We start from the raw sequence: 14396 nt of genomic DNA on the forward strand, positions 1-14396 counted from the left end.
AAGGCTTTCCTCCGGCAGGCGGAGGGTTCTTACCACCAGCATCACCGCCACCTTTGTCACCACTTTTGCCTCCGTCGTGATCATGACGTCTCAGCCGTTTGTGTTCTCGACGAGAGAGCTTTGGCCCTCCATCGTCTGGGCAGATACGCTTGGTGTCTCTTCCAGATGACAAGTCATTATCCATCTTCCGTTTTTCAGGAGTGGGCTTCTAGGCATTGCGCTTTGCAGCGTCAAATGCTCTTCGGTTTTCCAGGGCAAGCTCCATGAGCTCCATGGATAGGTCGGTAAGCCCGAACGTAGGGTTTTCGTCCAATATGCGTTCCACCTTTTGTCTCAAGGATTCTCGCAAGACGCCTGGTTTCACCTTGGAGATGAGGATGTAAATAATCATTTTACGTCGACTATTCCCTTCCAGGTCGCCCAGAAGTGCGTTTTCCTTCAGGAGTCTTCTTGCCCCTCCCAGGAAGCGGACCACTCTCATGGACACGTCCTTTTCGTCGAGGTCCCATGTCAGGGTCGACAACACATTTTCAGCGTCTGGAATGGCGTTGTTAAGAGGTTTCGCAAGGATCTCATCCATCTTTTTCAAGACGAATTCATCCGTAGCTACATCTTCCGTAACATGCCAACAGTACTCATATCATCGAGCAGGTCTGCCGGCTCTGCCAGCGACCGGATGGACGGTATAGCGGACGTGTAGTCTCCGCGTGCATTCCTCTTTCAGGTCACGCTTGAACTTCTCCCACTTCTTGGTCCACTCGACTAGAAACTCGGGGGAAAAGCTCGTAAGCTTGGGGGGCTTCACCAGCGTTATGACCGCCATCCCGTGGGGGACAGCGTCACTGTCACTGATGTCGCTCATCGTGTCCTGGTCGTAGTTTCAGACCAATCGCTCCAACTCGAGTCTTCCTCAGACGAGTGTAGCACTAAAGAATTCTTTGTGGCGACTCGTAGAGTCTCCTCACAAATAACACCGATCGAGGGGAGGCGCAACGCTCCCAGGAATCAGCGCAAGCACTGTTACAGCACACCTCGGTCCTTGTCTAGGACGCTCGAGGGCTTAACGGCTAAAGTGAGAATGAAAGAAACTGTCACCACCACCAACTGTCCTGCTTATCTACCAATCACAGATCATCATCAAGAGACATAGCCAATCAGAGAGCAGTTGGGGTTAGGGATGGCCGAAGGGCACACCCAGAAGAATAGAATGAATTCGGATACGACACGCCAGAGCTGGCCGCTCTCGATGGCGGTCTCCATCGGAGACGCGATGCGTCGCTTGCTTGATCCCGGGCTTGGGCCCACAGGAGGCTAACACTAGTTAGTATTCACTCCCGTCAAGTGCGCATGCTTAGTAGACCTTAAGCCTACATCACACGCGACAGCCATCATCTGAAGCACCATCTTCACGGTCAACTCCTCCGGCTGCTGACTTAGAGGGGCCCCACCATGCTGCCCGTGGCGACTGTGCTGGGGCACTCCAACCCTCAGAGAGTTGTGGCACGCATCAACTGACGTTCGCGACGTACGATCGTGACGTCGTCGCCGGAGTTGACCACTGTTGTCGCCTTGCCAACCTTGTACTCTTCATGTTAACGTGACGAGTGCACTACCCCTTGGATTGAGGCAGCATATGCGCTTAGCTCGCGATCGACACTTCGGGGTTTCGGGAGTGGCCATGGCCAGTCCAAGTGACGCTTGGAGAGGTCAAAGGTTGGCCATCCAAGGTAGATAGGAAACGTCATGCAGGGGGTGATGGCGCGCCGACGACTCCGCGCGCCATGTACTTGGAACGGAAGGTCGATCACGGCACAGCTCCGATGGACCGCATAGTAAAGGTACTGATGCTTATATGAACGAGGTTTATGTCAAGAGCAACCAGTACGCGACGCCACGGCCTTCGACCGGATTCGCATGAAGTTCCAAAGGTTGGCCGACCTGGTCGAGCCACGCCAAGCCCATTTTAGGCACCGCTATCTCTTTTTCCACCGCACCATCACTTCGTTGGGCCAAAGATCCTCCGTCCACTGAAAAGAGTCCCACCCATTGCGTGGATGCGTCGACTGCCAAGTTGGGCGTAACCTTGGCGTCCACCACGGACAAGTGTCGGCCTGGAGCTTCCCGTAGCATAACATTGAAATCGCGAACGTTGTGCCCTTCGAGGAGTGTACAGGATGGTGCCAACCCACCATCAAATTCGTACAAGGGGTCCCCCACGACGATGTCCATTGACCCGAATAGATTGACCCCAACGCCTTCCAAGATCCCAAACCATCGCCGGATGCCTTCAAAGGACGAGAACGGTCCGTCTTGCTCGACGTCGGCAATGCTGACACGAATTGTCCATTCCGGCACACCGACTGGCCACGCGACGAGCTGCCGTGTCACGCCGCCGCCATTCTTCCACGGCGCCGGCGGCACGTCCGCCACCCCAACAATTGTCCACATGTCCAATTTTCAACCTGTCCAAGAAATCATCTCGTATTTTTATCCAATCAGCATTTTTCAAGCATTTATCCTTCAGCAAACGAAATGTCGACATAAAGCCAGAATTTCCGCATATTTTCGTGGACTCGCTGACCAGCAGCACGAAGCGGCACCAAAGAAGCGCACGCCACGTCACGGCGACGATTCCTGCATACTGTACAGCGGTACTAATGTTGTGGATGGTTGCAACAAGGAGGCATGGCTATGCGCTGGCCGCCGACGGCGTCGCACGACGCGCGCGCAGCGCTCGCAACACGCGCCAACCTCTCACATTACTTGCATTGCGTTGGGGTCCACCCATCCAGGCGCGTTCACGTCGCTGGGATGGCCATCGACGGCGATAATTCCAGCCCCGGCTCACGAACCCGCACCTGCGACTTTCTTTTACGCACGCGGTCGCTGCACGAGTTTGACAACATGTCCACTCTGTTGGTTGGTCGGTGGCACCGCCTCCAAGTTCGTTGCATTCGTGTAAAAGGAATTCCTCCGCAGCCATGGTCTGCAGAGCGAACGCGAGGAATTCCGGTACTTGAACTCCCAAATAAATAAATTAAATAAGACAACACAGACACGCCCCGCTAGGACGACGCGGTGGGAGGTTGGTTCAGCCGCACGACGACAGCGCTCAAGTTGTCGGTGCTTCCCAGACGCATCGCGTGTGCCACGATGTCATCGCACGCAGCTTGTGCGTCGCCGTGAGCATTCAGCCGGGTGTGCACAAACGCGACAAGGTCCGCAGGGGCGAGAACGTCAAACACGCCGTCGCACGCGAGCACGACAAAGTCGTCTTCTGGGCGCATGCGGTGGAGGCGGACATCGGGAATGCCGCCGACGACGTCGCCATTAAACTTGTCCTTGAAGGCTCCCTTCGACGTCTTCAAATCGTTGTCCCCAAACGCGCGAGACACACCCAGCACACCAAAGATGCGACCATCCACGACCGAGCCTTTTGCAGCGACAATGCGTTCGAGTTCCGCCGCGTCCGTCGGACGGTGGCTGCGGCAGAGATCGACAACGTCGCGCCCTTCATTCGACGACAAAATTGCTTGCGAATCGCCCAGAGACGCAAACGCCATTGTCGTGCCGTCGACGAGCATCGCGATGGCTGTGGAGCCGTGGTGGATCGATTGGTTGTAGATGAGGGCGTCAGTGGCGAGCATGCTCGCTTCCAGCGCCGTGTCGAGGCTCTCAGTAGGATGTGCTTCCACGTGCGCAAAAACGTGTCGATGGAGGTGCGTCGAGAGGTAATCCGCGACATTGGTGCCGCCGTGGCCATCGTATACGGCGAAGTACCCGATTTTTTGGCCAGACGTGTCATTGTCCTCGTGGAGGTAGCACGCAACGCGGTCTTCGTTCACGTTACGCCGGCCGGCGATGGACGCGGCGCCGTATGCGATCGATAGCGACGGAATCTGGATGTGGGTCATCGCGGATGAGGTCGCCGACGCATTGAGGGTGCTTGGAGATATCGGGTGTTGCGACGACATGCTGCTCGTGGGAGTGTTCGCGTCCGACGTTACATGCGAACTCTCAAGGACGTATCCTTTCTCGCCAAAGATGCTCATGACATCGCGGTGTTTGGACCGGGATGGCGCGGGTCGCTTGACGCCTTTGAGGCTACTTGAAATGTGAGGCAAACTCAGGATCGGATGTTCCAGCGACAAGGCGGCTGGGACCGCCGGCAACGACGCAGACCCACGCGTCGTCTTTAGGTTGCGGTAAAACGAATTCAACGACGGGTCATCCGCCACGACGCTGACTTGGAGACGAGGCGGCAAAAGAGGCGACCGCGACAGCCGTCGCGGTCGTGGCAGCGTCTCCGATGGGGACAGCGGAGACGGGCGGAATACAGACGACGATGCGCCGTGCATGGAGTCGGTGGACGCCGCCGTCGCCGGCGACGACGCGGCGGCCTTGGTCTGGCAGCACCCCATGGACAAAACCTGGAATGGCCGCCCAAGGGATGTGGTCGAGTGGTGGTTCAACGGAAATTCCCACGGAAATTCTAGCCAATCAGCGGAGTGCCCTACCCCTTCGAAACCCGGATTTCACTCGAACGGAGCAGGATTTGATTGGTGGAATAGGAAACCACGACTTCTTGGCCAATCCAATCCATTGAAAAAGGTGATTTCGCGTCGGAAACGTATCGGATTGGCTATAAATCTTTTGACGCAGCTTCTCAGCACTTACTGCATTTCGTCCCGCTGGGTGTGGCTCGACAATGCAATACTGTGCGCCACCCACGGAGATGGATCTGGCTCGCTGCACGTAATGGCCCGCGGTAGCAACGATGCTACATGTCTGGGACAGGAGGGCCGCGGGGGATTTTTCGAACGGGCTGTCGGTCGCGGCCACCCTTCGAAAACCAGCCACCGAGAAGAAGCGCAAGAAAAGATTTTCCGGCGAAAAGAAATCACCCGTGTGCAGTACAAGTCCACGTGCATATGCGCGACGATGTCGCACGATTGCAAAGGCGGGGCCCATCGCCCACCGACAGCGCGGCCCCCCCCGACGTCGTCCCCGGGCGCACGTCATGATACTTGAGAACTTGCGACGGACCGCCAGCCGTCAACGCCTGCGTCAAAACCCCCTGCACAGGACACGGGGGGGAAGTTTTGGGTGTTTGGGTCGTCCACTGCTTCTTTGTATATGTACCATCCCTCATTTACCCGTCAAGAGGCTCGGTTTGCACCGGGTATGGACTGGACAACCCGGTGGCTGTCCCCTTGAAGTTGAAGTTGCACTTGTCACGTGGCGTTTGTTCGTTCGTAGTGCAAGTACGCCTCGTAGTCGGACACGATGCTAGTCCAGTGTGACGGAGGCGAGTCAGTGGGCAGGACATTTGACGGACCGCACAAAGGAATGGCCTCTGCCGCTGGACCAGACGTCGTCGAAAGTGAGGGCTCGTGGGTCTTTGGGGTGGATCATGTCGAAGAGTTCGCTCTACGACCAAGAGCCGAGAGGTGTGGCCCGAGATTCACACGATCGAACCCGCAGGACAGGGATGTCGAGGGGCTGGCCGGTCGCTGTGGCAACGGCATGCGAAATGTCTGCAAGAAAGTAGTCGACCGCTGCCGCGTCCAATGTTCCGCATTGATGGACATCGAGGACGCGCCAAAAAAACTGCACGGACACAACGTCAAACACACCGACCGATGGAGAGACGCAACCTGCAGCGCGTGCTTGGATGTGTGGTCGTGCAGGTAAAGGTTCAAGTCGAGAAACGAGTTGTAGTCCTGCACGGGCACGTCAACCAATGCCACGATGGAGCAGGCAAAACCACGTCGCCGTCGAACGTGACGAGTTCGTCAAACACGCGCTGGACAAATCGGCGAGTGAGCGCATGGGTCGGTCGTTGATCTGGCCCCACAAACGCCTTCTTTTGTCCTGCACAACGATCCAGCTCACACGATCTTGTGGCTCGACTGGGCCATACCATAATGCAAAACTTCCTCTGCCGAGAGCAGACCATTCTTGTCAGTGTCAAGTTGCACATACTACGACGGCAAATGGTACGAGCCGGTCGGAACACTTTTAAAAGCATGACCACATCAGAGCGTACTTGACGATGCAGCCGCTGAATCCTGTCCATCGAGAGTGGGTTCTCGGCGTACTCGGGAGCGTCGTGGTAGGCACGGCACAGCAGCGGCACCATCGACTGAACGACATTCGACTTGCTGGCTTTGTCAATGTAGAGCTTGCCTACAACAGCAAGTGCGCCAGTTGTGGCTCGACGCACGGAGAGGCGTGGACCGACCAGTACGATACGGCACCAACGGGAGCCAAAGCAGCCGCGTTGCGATGCGCACGTAGTACTCCTTGAACGCAGGCTATACACAGGTCGGTCACGATCCGAGCCACTCGCAGAGTTGGCATCGCCATCCATAGTATCAACCCCCAACAGCCCAAAGCACACGCCACGTACGTCGATGCCGTGCACCCAAGGCACTTGGTCCACCCAAGTCTTGACCATGTCGGTGACTTGGGCCTCACTCAGCCATCCACAGTCGGCCACATCGGCGCGCCTGCGGTTGTAAGTGACATATCTCGACGCCACGACCAACGAGGCGTACTGGAGCAAGGCCAAGGCGGCGATTTGGGCACTAGCCTGTTCTACAACAGCTAGCCATGCCAGGCCGTGGATGCGTCCGTGTGCGTCGTGCGGTTGGAGTTGCAGGAACACGTCGGCGGTGCAGTACGAGGCAGCCGCGGCGGGCAATTGCGGCCGCATTGCTGCAAATTGTGTGAACTTGAGCATGGGTTGGTTGAGTGTGGCTAGCATCAGTTCGAGTTCATCAAGGCAGGCGGGGGGAACGGTGGCGTCTTCCTCGGCGTGTCCTGTCGATCGGTTTCGATGGAAGCGCAACGTGCCACGACAAGAAGGAGCGATGTGTACCGAGTTTCATGGCGACGGCTGTTGCAACGTTATGCTCGGCAGGAAGGAGCATGGCTGCCTCGCCAACAACATATCGGACTTGCTGCATGTCGATCCACGTCAGAACTCGCTCGGACAACTTTTGCTGGCGCCGCGCGGCCACGGCCTCTTGGAGACGCGTCCGCGGCGCCGAGAAAGAAACGGCACAGGACTGGTTCAACTACAAATGGACAACTCAAACGAACGCGACCGACGTGCGAAAGACTGTACGGAAGGCCGAGGGAACGGCGGAATCGAAGCCTCGAGAGGCGGCGGTGGAAGATGGCGTGCCAAGTACGCCTTGAGACATGCGATGGGGCTGCTCGACGACGCATGGGTCGGTACGGTTGCCATCGCTTTGACGGAATCGTCACCGTAGCTTACATCGGTTTCAGCGTGTAACTGAGGTCGTATCGAAACGTTTGGGCGCGACGTGTGGGTGCTCTGGTTCGGTAGCCGTGCTCTGCTTTGGCATTGCCGTCATGAACGCCCCTGGTCCACACTGTGGGGGATGCGCTCCCAGAACACGGCCGCGGAAACGTTGGTCATGCTCGATTTTGTTGCGGGATGCCAGCGTCACCGCGTACATCGTGATGCACAGAAAGCCGACCATGGAGTGGCCATGAATGGTAAATAAGTGGATATGGCGGACGGCAGAGCCTGCCACCGAAGAAACGAGTCGTGGCCGGGCGACGACTTTCAACAACATCCCATCGTGCCAAACACACATTGATGACACACGGAGTGTTCGACTGTAGAAACTTGCCTAGCTACAATGGATCGCCATCCTCCTCCTTCATCGTCTGGATGTCTGGATGCGCTACGCCTACCGGTGGACCATCGGGTGGTGCACCTGCTTCGGCTGGATCGGTCGTTGGGGTTCGCTTGTACTTGGCACGTCGACGGCGTAACACGAGCCAAAGGCCAAGCGCACCGACCGTCAAGAGCGACGCCACTGCAACGAGCACCACTCCCGACACGGGCAATCGAAAGCCATCGGTTCCTACATCGACCAACGTCCCCCAAATCAAGTGCTGGACATCGACGCGTGACAAACCTCCATGGCGACTTGACGTGTCGGGAGAGGGCGGCGGGGCGGCGCTGGTCGTCAGCGTAATCACCTACGTCCGGAATCGATGGGCCATACGAGTGCGTCCTGTCGACCGCGACAACCGACGATACCGGCGAATAAAAGTAGTCGGCTCCTTGAATTCGCCGCCCATTCCATTCCATCTTGTACCTAATGTTACACGAGCGCATGCTGACCAGAGTCACGGGGAACGATTGTACTGGGGGTTGGTGCGGGCATTGACGACGTGGCTCTGCGGGGGCACGTGTGGCGACACTGCCGCCTTTTGGAACGCCCATCCCTACTCGACATCATCACACCCGCCATGCGTCCCAGTGTATCCCAACCGCGACCTGATCCACTTTCGCCTGGGCCCGCAAGAACATGGTGGACGATGCTGACGACACCGGCACACACGCTGCAAACGCCGTCGAGATGCTTTGGCTGTCCTCGACGACCTTGTCCACGTAACGTTGTCGACGCGTGACCCCGCTCAGCACGGGCGACGCACCTGGCGCGCCACAAAGCGGTCAGCACGCACGATCGTGTCAGGCAGGCGATTCCATTGTTCGCTTGTGGGGGCTGGTTACCTTGCCCAGTGTCGAACGCGGCATCGGTCGACACTTGGACAAATGTCTCGTCGACGGTGAAGCTACCGAGCACGTCCCACCGCACTCGAACGTGAGTTGTCGTGATGGCCATTGCACACGTCGACATCGGTCCACTGGCATCGCAATCGACGACATGGAGATCGGACAAAGGACATCCTGCGACGGTGCTAGTCAATTGGCGCTTCTAGCCACAAACGCGCGTGTCAGCAAATGCGTCGGCGAGAGAACCACCGTACATGCGATGTATGTTTCGGCACGGGTGGCTGCCACACGATGTAGGGTTGGACCATGTCGATGACGAGCAATCCCAGCCGCACGTTTTGCACGACGTGGCCAACAGGTGCAGTTGGCACCGCCTACCACCATCGATGGGTTGCCCGTCGCCACCACGACCGACACCAACGCACCTCGAGGTCGACATCGTATATGGAAGACCGAAGACCGAGCGCACTCTGCACGGGGTGTTTGCTGTCGGATGTCTCGACCAGGAGGTTGAATGCGCGATGGGTCATGTTGTTGTACGACGTCTTCTCGGGGGGGTACTCGCCGTACTGCGTCGGCGCGCACGGGGCGAAGATCGCGCTGTCTCGACGAGATGCAAACTCGTTTTCCCATGACGCAGCATACGCCCAGTCCTCCATGCCGCCGTACACGCCGTACACGACATCGTTCATCGTGCCTAGCCAAGAGTTGAGTGCTGTCCATCCATTTTTCTTTTGGCTGAAAATGATGTACACCACACACTTGCGGCGGCACACGCTGGCGTCGCATTCTTCGACCGCTTTCACCAAGTCGACATGGACCAGATGTAGATGCGATGTTTACAAACGTACCGGTGGGGTAGTACGTGCCGTCGGGGAACTTGCCCGCAAAGGTCGAGAGCGCCGACGCGAGCGCCGCTTGGCTCGTGTCGTCTGGGCTCCGTTCACTGCGCGCCGAATCCGCTACGGGATGGCCACGGTGAGAAAATGCCAACGAGGGCCGCGTACAACGCCAGCGCCAAGCGGCATTCCGCCACAGACACCAAAGGGATTTCAAGCAGTCGTTCGTACAACACTACCGTCCATGTGGTTGGGGGCGCCCCATTCATAGGTAACGCAGCGCATGCCGCCGTGAAACGTGACGGCGAGCTGGAACATGTGATCGCGCCACAGCTCGTTGACGGCTCGGCTACGAACGCAAACGACGAGGTCGAGTGGTGTTGAGGGTTCCACGGCGGCCATGTTTTTGTCTGGGGTACCTCGTCATGGCTTGCATGCAGTTGCCGTTCGTCTTGTAGTTGTAGTCGCGGTTCGGGTCGACGCCATTTTCTTCGCGTTTATTGTGGTAGTACCCGTGAGAATTTGTCATGGGCATCATGTAGATCGATCGGGAATTCACCAGCCTAATGACACCACCGCCGCCATGGACAATCCTCGACGACGCCCATGTTAGATGCCGTACCGATGCAGCCACGCTTTTGAGCGACGGACGTTGGTGCTGTCCGACGACGTCGATCCAGCGGCGAACGAGGTCGCGTAGTCGACGAGAAGAAGCGCGAGTTCCATCGTGGCTTGTGGACCGACGCGTTCGTTGCCATGCAGTGCGCCACTGAAGAATACCTCGGGACGATCTCCATCCCATGTCGATTCATTCGTGATACGAAGTACATACTGCTTGCACGGAACAGCGACACCATGCTCCTCGCCGCATTGGAGGTCTGTGGGATACGGAAGGCCGTACTTGTCTTGCGCGACGAAGAGGTCCACGACGTCCGGGTGGCTCGCGTTCAACGCCATCATCGTTTGCACCATCTCCTCGTACGTCCGATACTGGAACATTGCATCGGGATCACCGCTTCCCGCGCTTCCGTGTGCCAACACCGACGCTGCCACGACGACAAGCCATGGCGGCTGCGCCATCCTGCAAAGTCCTCCATACCCCGGTGCTTGTACTACTAGTAATCTTCGTAGTAGTACTACTCTCCATGCGCAAGATAATAACCGATTGTCGTCGATCCATATGTTTAAAATGCGTTTTACGTCTCGGTTTTGCGTTGTCCTTCCCTGCGGTTTTATTCACCTTTCAGGACGTCAAACATACATGACTGGCTGCTAGAATGCGTTTGCTACTTCAACGTGACAAGGTTTTTCTTTTAAACATCCAGTCGCCAATATTTCTCTTTTGATAGATTTCAATAAGTCCATTATCGGAGCAACAAATAGAATTTTTTCGCGCCGTCGCGATGTCGGCCACAGCAACACAATCAAACGGAAGTTTTCTTGGCCTTCTTTTTGCCGCCCTTCTTGGCCTTCTTCTTGCCGCCCTTCTTGCCGCTCTTCTTGGCCTTCGTCTTGGCAGCCTTCTTGGCAGCGCGCTTCTCGGCGCGCTTCTGGGCCTTGGCCTCGGCGCGGGCCTTGTTCACCTTGGCGAGGGCCGCATCAAAGCGCTTGCTGGCGCCGATCTCGAGCGCGTTGTTGTGGATCGTGCCCTTCTTTTCCAACTTCTTGCGCAAGAAATCGATCGTGGCGGCTTTGCCCGTCTTAGCGCACCCGTAGATCTTGGCGACGGTGGCAAAGTCGCCCTCGCTCATCTTTTCGCGCTGCCCAAATGGCTTGGACGCTTCCAGATCGCAGTCCGACGCCTTGGGCTCAACGCACCCGAGGGATTTGGACTCGTGGGGGCCGCACCACCGCTTGTCGTCCGACCGCTTCTTGGGGATGCACACGCCGCGGATTTGAGGATAGTGCATGATGGAAAACTTGTCGTACTTGGTGTACAGCGCTTGCTTCTTGGGCAGGTAGTTTTGCGCCCCGCGTTGCATGTCGTGGACGATGATATTGGCCTTCGGGTTGGTGTGCTCATGGTAGAGACCGGCGCTGTGCAGGAATTCGTGAACCACCGTGCCTTTCCCGACCGAAAAGCACGGCGTGCCCAAGTTGAGCGGTTGGGCGCCGATCTTGGCCCACCCGACGCGTGCCGAGCAACGTTTCGGGTCCTTCTTGCTCACGAGAACGTAGTCCTTGCAGCCGCCGCACAATTTGGACGAATTCGGCGCAGCCTTGCACTCGTCCAACGTGAAAAACTTGAGCCCGGACGTGCGGAGGTATTCGAGGCCTTCGTCGATGATCTTCTTCTCCGAGTCGGAAAAGTCTTCTTGCTTCACTTCGTAGCACAGTGTTTGTTCGGGCCAGATCGCCGTGTGTTCCGTGTCGACAAAGTACCCGAGCTTGCGCTTCTTGATCACTTCGGCGCAGTTCTCCGCCTTGGCCATCGGCATGTCCGCAATGCCGGCGTCGCGGTGGCACGTCAGCTTGCCTTTGTAGCAGTAGCGGTAATACGACCCCGCCTCGTACGGCTGGCCGATGATGTACTCGGCCTGCTTGTGGTGCATGTACTGGCCACCGAGGCCGAGACCGTGTTCAACGGTCACACAACTGTTCTCGTCGGGTTTGAATGCAGAGGCTGCCGCCAAGGCCGCGGCAAAGGAGTATACTCGCATGTCGCTAACGTCGTCGATTCAACAATGGCTGTGCTGTCGCTGCCCCATGCTCATTGTCGTCAATCGTTGGATCGTGGCACCGGGTTGTATGGCAGCGGCACGTTGAGTAGTACTACTAGCTCCTGAATATCTTGCAACTTGTATATTTGTCTAGTACGTCCGAGCTCTACTAGTCCGCTCCATGAAACGTGTCGAGGTCGTTGGTCGAATCGCACGACTACAGCATGCATCATATCATGCAGAATCTATCCTACTTCTACTACAGGATTGTGACGGATTCATTCGTCGCGACGATATCGTCTGCTCGAAAGTGGTTGTCGGACTCCAGGTTTCCACGGTAATATGAACATGCAAAAGACGACACGATGGCACACGGCCGAACCGTATCCGGAGAGAGCCGGATAACCGTGGCGGTGAAACGTGAGCCACTGCAGGGAGCACAGGCATACATTGCCGTCGCCAGCGCATGACGTGGGTGTGCATGGCTCCTTGTGCTGGGACTGTACATGCATGCACACGTAGGTGTGCCCCCTTTCAACACTCCTCGGCGTCGAGGCACTTGCTCGATCGAAACGCTGCGCATGGTGTAACCGACAGTGTAACGGCAACTAGAACGGCCCGATCGGTGGCGCCATGTGCACGTACAAAGTGCGTCCCGATCCGTTTGCAAGGGGTCGGTTGGGCCACGTCCACCAGGCCATCGACTGCATGAGGCACGAACATCGCCAACGCGTTCCTACAACCTTCTTTGACACCCCTGCGTGATGCGTGACTAGTGGTGCCGTCGTGGCGATCGAAGTGATGGGGTTTGCCGACCCAGACACGGCCCTCGCGTGGTATGCAACCCTCGACCACGACATGCAGTTGGTACGTGGTCGGTGGAATGTCGCCAAAGATGCGAATACAGTCCTGCCATGTTGGGGCCGTAGATCAAGAGCATGTCGCACCCAAATCTGTTGCAGTACATGGGTTTGACTGTGTCGGAGCATCGCATCCATGCTGTGTCGGAGCATGTGGCGGGAGGCACGTTGCAACGGTGCGCTGCGCTCACAGCTTCACCACCGATCTGTTTATGAACAAGCCGTACACCTCACGTTGTGGTGTCAGACTCTTGGCAGACATGGGGCCGCTACACCGATCGATCGTGCCTCAGTACGTCGTCGGTCTTCTTCGTGGCTTGCAGCAGCTGCACATGGTACGTTGTGTCGTCGTCACAGGAGCTCCACTTGTGTTGGCTCATCGAGGATCTCCGCAGCACGACCTGGCCCACGGAAACCTCTCCAGCGCGCGAATCTTTCTCGGGCAAAATGGGCAAGTCAAACTCGCATGCTATTTTCCCACTGGTCCAACCATCGACTTGCTGTACCAATATCGGTAGGTGTGCGAAATTGATGGTCGGCGGGACGTGGGTGGTCTCAGCTGGACATGTTAGGGTCGTCGAAGGGCTGACGTCCACGACACGGTTGGCCCACCATGGAACAAGCGCCAACGCCATGGACGATGCCATCGCGCGGGATTTACGGAGCGTCCTGTGGCTCATGGTTGAGATGCTTGTGGGAGGTCGAGTCGTACGCATTGCCTCCTTGGTTTCGTGGCTAAAATGCGCGGCTAGCGAGGCATCGACATTGACCCTCCCCGCCTTCGACAGCTCATTATGGACTACCCTGTCGAGCAATCGTTCTTGGAGCACGTCCTACACCTTCTGCCGGAACTCGCCCGCATCTCGGTCGATTCCGCCTACGCGATCTTGTTCGATCACCCGTACCTTGACTCTCAAGTAACGTGGCCGCAACTCGTTCGAGCAGAAACGCCCCAACAGTATCGCCTCGCCTCACCCACGACTTCCCCTTCACGTCCTTCGTTCGTTTGGTAGAGTGAGGGCGGCGAGAGCCGCTGTCGAACTCGATCAGTGCGCCGCAGTTCGAGCCGAGCTCTCCGTAGCCATTGACTCGTGGCTACATGGTGAGGTGTCGAAAGCAGGGCGAGGGATTCGTCGTCTCATGCTGCCGTAGAGTTTGAAACCCGACACCATCGCCCCCCCAAGAAAAAGGAGTGGCCACCCGACGTCGTCGACATGCAAGCGCAACTCAGCGCGTTAAAAGTGCACATGCAAGACCTCCACGACGCCGCCACCCACGACAAAACCAACATCTTTGGCCACACGAAGGCAACGAACGACTATCGATGCCCCAGTATAGCATCAACGGCACCTTTTGAACCGACGCAGCGACGCCGATCCACGGCCCTACAGTCCTTTCTCCACCAAGCTTCGACTGCCCGACAAGTTCAGTCGACAACAACTTAACGCGAATCGATCGACCGATTGTGCATATA

General features: G+C 57.3%; 7 protein-coding genes across 14 annotated transcripts; 1 reads left to right on the forward strand and 6 right to left on the reverse strand.

The window, feature by feature from the left end:
* Window positions 1-208: 208 nt before the first annotated feature.
* Window positions 209-862, reverse strand: H310_13011 (hypothetical protein; the record flags this gene model as incomplete). The annotated part of the gene is made up of 2 exons (XM_008880339.1): window positions 209-606; window positions 730-862. The coding sequence occupies 2 exons, from the start codon at window positions 860-862 to the stop codon at window positions 209-211; spliced, it is 531 nt and encodes a 176-aa protein (XP_008878561.1).
* Window positions 863-1824: 962 nt separating this feature from the next.
* Window positions 1825-2448, reverse strand: H310_13012 (hypothetical protein; the record flags this gene model as incomplete). The annotated part of the gene is made up of 1 exon (XM_008880340.1): window positions 1825-2448. One exon carries the CDS (start codon window positions 2446-2448, stop codon window positions 1864-1866), a length of 585 nt encoding a protein of 194 aa, XP_008878562.1. The 3' UTR covers window positions 1825-1863.
* A 552-nt stretch (window positions 2449-3000) lies between these two features.
* Window positions 3001-4448, reverse strand: H310_13013 (hypothetical protein). Its single transcript, XM_008880341.1, has one exon. It carries the CDS (start codon window positions 4419-4421, stop codon window positions 3066-3068), a length of 1356 nt encoding a protein of 451 aa, XP_008878563.1. The 5' UTR covers window positions 4422-4448; the 3' UTR covers window positions 3001-3065.
* A 659-nt stretch (window positions 4449-5107) lies between these two features.
* Window positions 5108-7314, reverse strand: H310_13014 (hypothetical protein). Of its 4 annotated transcripts, none has more exons than XM_008880343.1 (12): window positions 7133-7314; window positions 6884-7082; window positions 6561-6825; window positions 6413-6512; window positions 6245-6317; window positions 6050-6189; window positions 5924-5984; window positions 5771-5874; window positions 5658-5723; window positions 5479-5610; window positions 5339-5430; window positions 5108-5289 (listed from the first exon to the last, which is right to left on the reverse strand). In XM_008880343.1, exons 1-12 carry the CDS (start codon window positions 7253-7255, stop codon window positions 5235-5237), a joined length of 1410 nt encoding a protein of 469 aa, XP_008878565.1. In that variant the 5' UTR covers window positions 7256-7314; the 3' UTR covers window positions 5108-5234. The 4 variants fall into 4 exon arrangements, with proteins under 4 accessions (XP_008878565.1, XP_008878567.1, XP_008878566.1 ...); XM_008880345.1 differs by having other exon boundaries at window positions 5109-5289; window positions 5768-5874; window positions 7133-7308; XM_008880344.1 differs by having other exon boundaries at window positions 5109-5430; window positions 5768-5874; window positions 7133-7308.
* Window positions 7315-7526: 212 nt separating this feature from the next.
* On the reverse strand, window positions 7527-10505 carry H310_13015 (hypothetical protein). Of its 5 annotated transcripts, XM_008880350.1 has the most exons (12): window positions 10025-10505; window positions 9822-9965; window positions 9642-9751; window positions 9415-9525; window positions 8989-9260; window positions 8818-8937; window positions 8561-8765; window positions 8324-8481; window positions 8192-8271; window positions 8084-8141; window positions 7959-8022; window positions 7586-7904 (listed from the first exon to the last, which is right to left on the reverse strand). In XM_008880350.1, the coding sequence occupies exons 1-12, from the start codon at window positions 10480-10482 to the stop codon at window positions 7672-7674; spliced, it is 2013 nt and encodes a 670-aa protein (XP_008878572.1). In that variant the 5' UTR covers window positions 10483-10505; the 3' UTR covers window positions 7586-7671. The 5 variants fall into 5 exon arrangements, with proteins under 5 accessions (XP_008878569.1, XP_008878568.1, XP_008878572.1 ...); XM_008880348.1 differs by having other exon boundaries at window positions 8084-8271; XM_008880347.1 differs by having other exon boundaries at window positions 7527-7904; window positions 7959-8271.
* A 181-nt stretch (window positions 10506-10686) lies between these two features.
* H310_13016 (hypothetical protein) lies at window positions 10687-12122 on the reverse strand. Its single transcript, XM_008880351.1, has 2 exons — window positions 10923-12122; window positions 10687-10874 (listed from the first exon to the last, which is right to left on the reverse strand). Exons 1-2 carry the CDS (start codon window positions 12060-12062, stop codon window positions 10827-10829), a joined length of 1188 nt encoding a protein of 395 aa, XP_008878573.1. The 5' UTR covers window positions 12063-12122; the 3' UTR covers window positions 10687-10826.
* Window positions 12123-12695: 573 nt separating this feature from the next.
* Window positions 12696-14367, forward strand: H310_13017 (serine/threonine protein kinase; the record flags this gene model as incomplete). Its single annotated transcript, XM_008880352.1, has 9 exons — window positions 12696-12775; window positions 12839-12929; window positions 12992-13098; window positions 13170-13257; window positions 13318-13436; window positions 13495-13630; window positions 13675-13880; window positions 13936-14024; window positions 14075-14367. 9 exons carry the CDS (start codon window positions 12696-12698, stop codon window positions 14365-14367), a joined length of 1209 nt encoding a protein of 402 aa, XP_008878574.1.
* Between the last annotated feature and the right edge of the window lie 29 nt (window positions 14368-14396).

This window comes from Aphanomyces invadans (assembly GCF_000520115.1).
Source record: "Aphanomyces invadans strain NJM9701 unplaced genomic scaffold supercont1.46, whole genome shotgun sequence".
NCBI classification, from domain to species: domain Eukaryota; phylum Oomycota; class Saprolegniomycetes; order Saprolegniales; family Verrucalvaceae; genus Aphanomyces; species Aphanomyces invadans.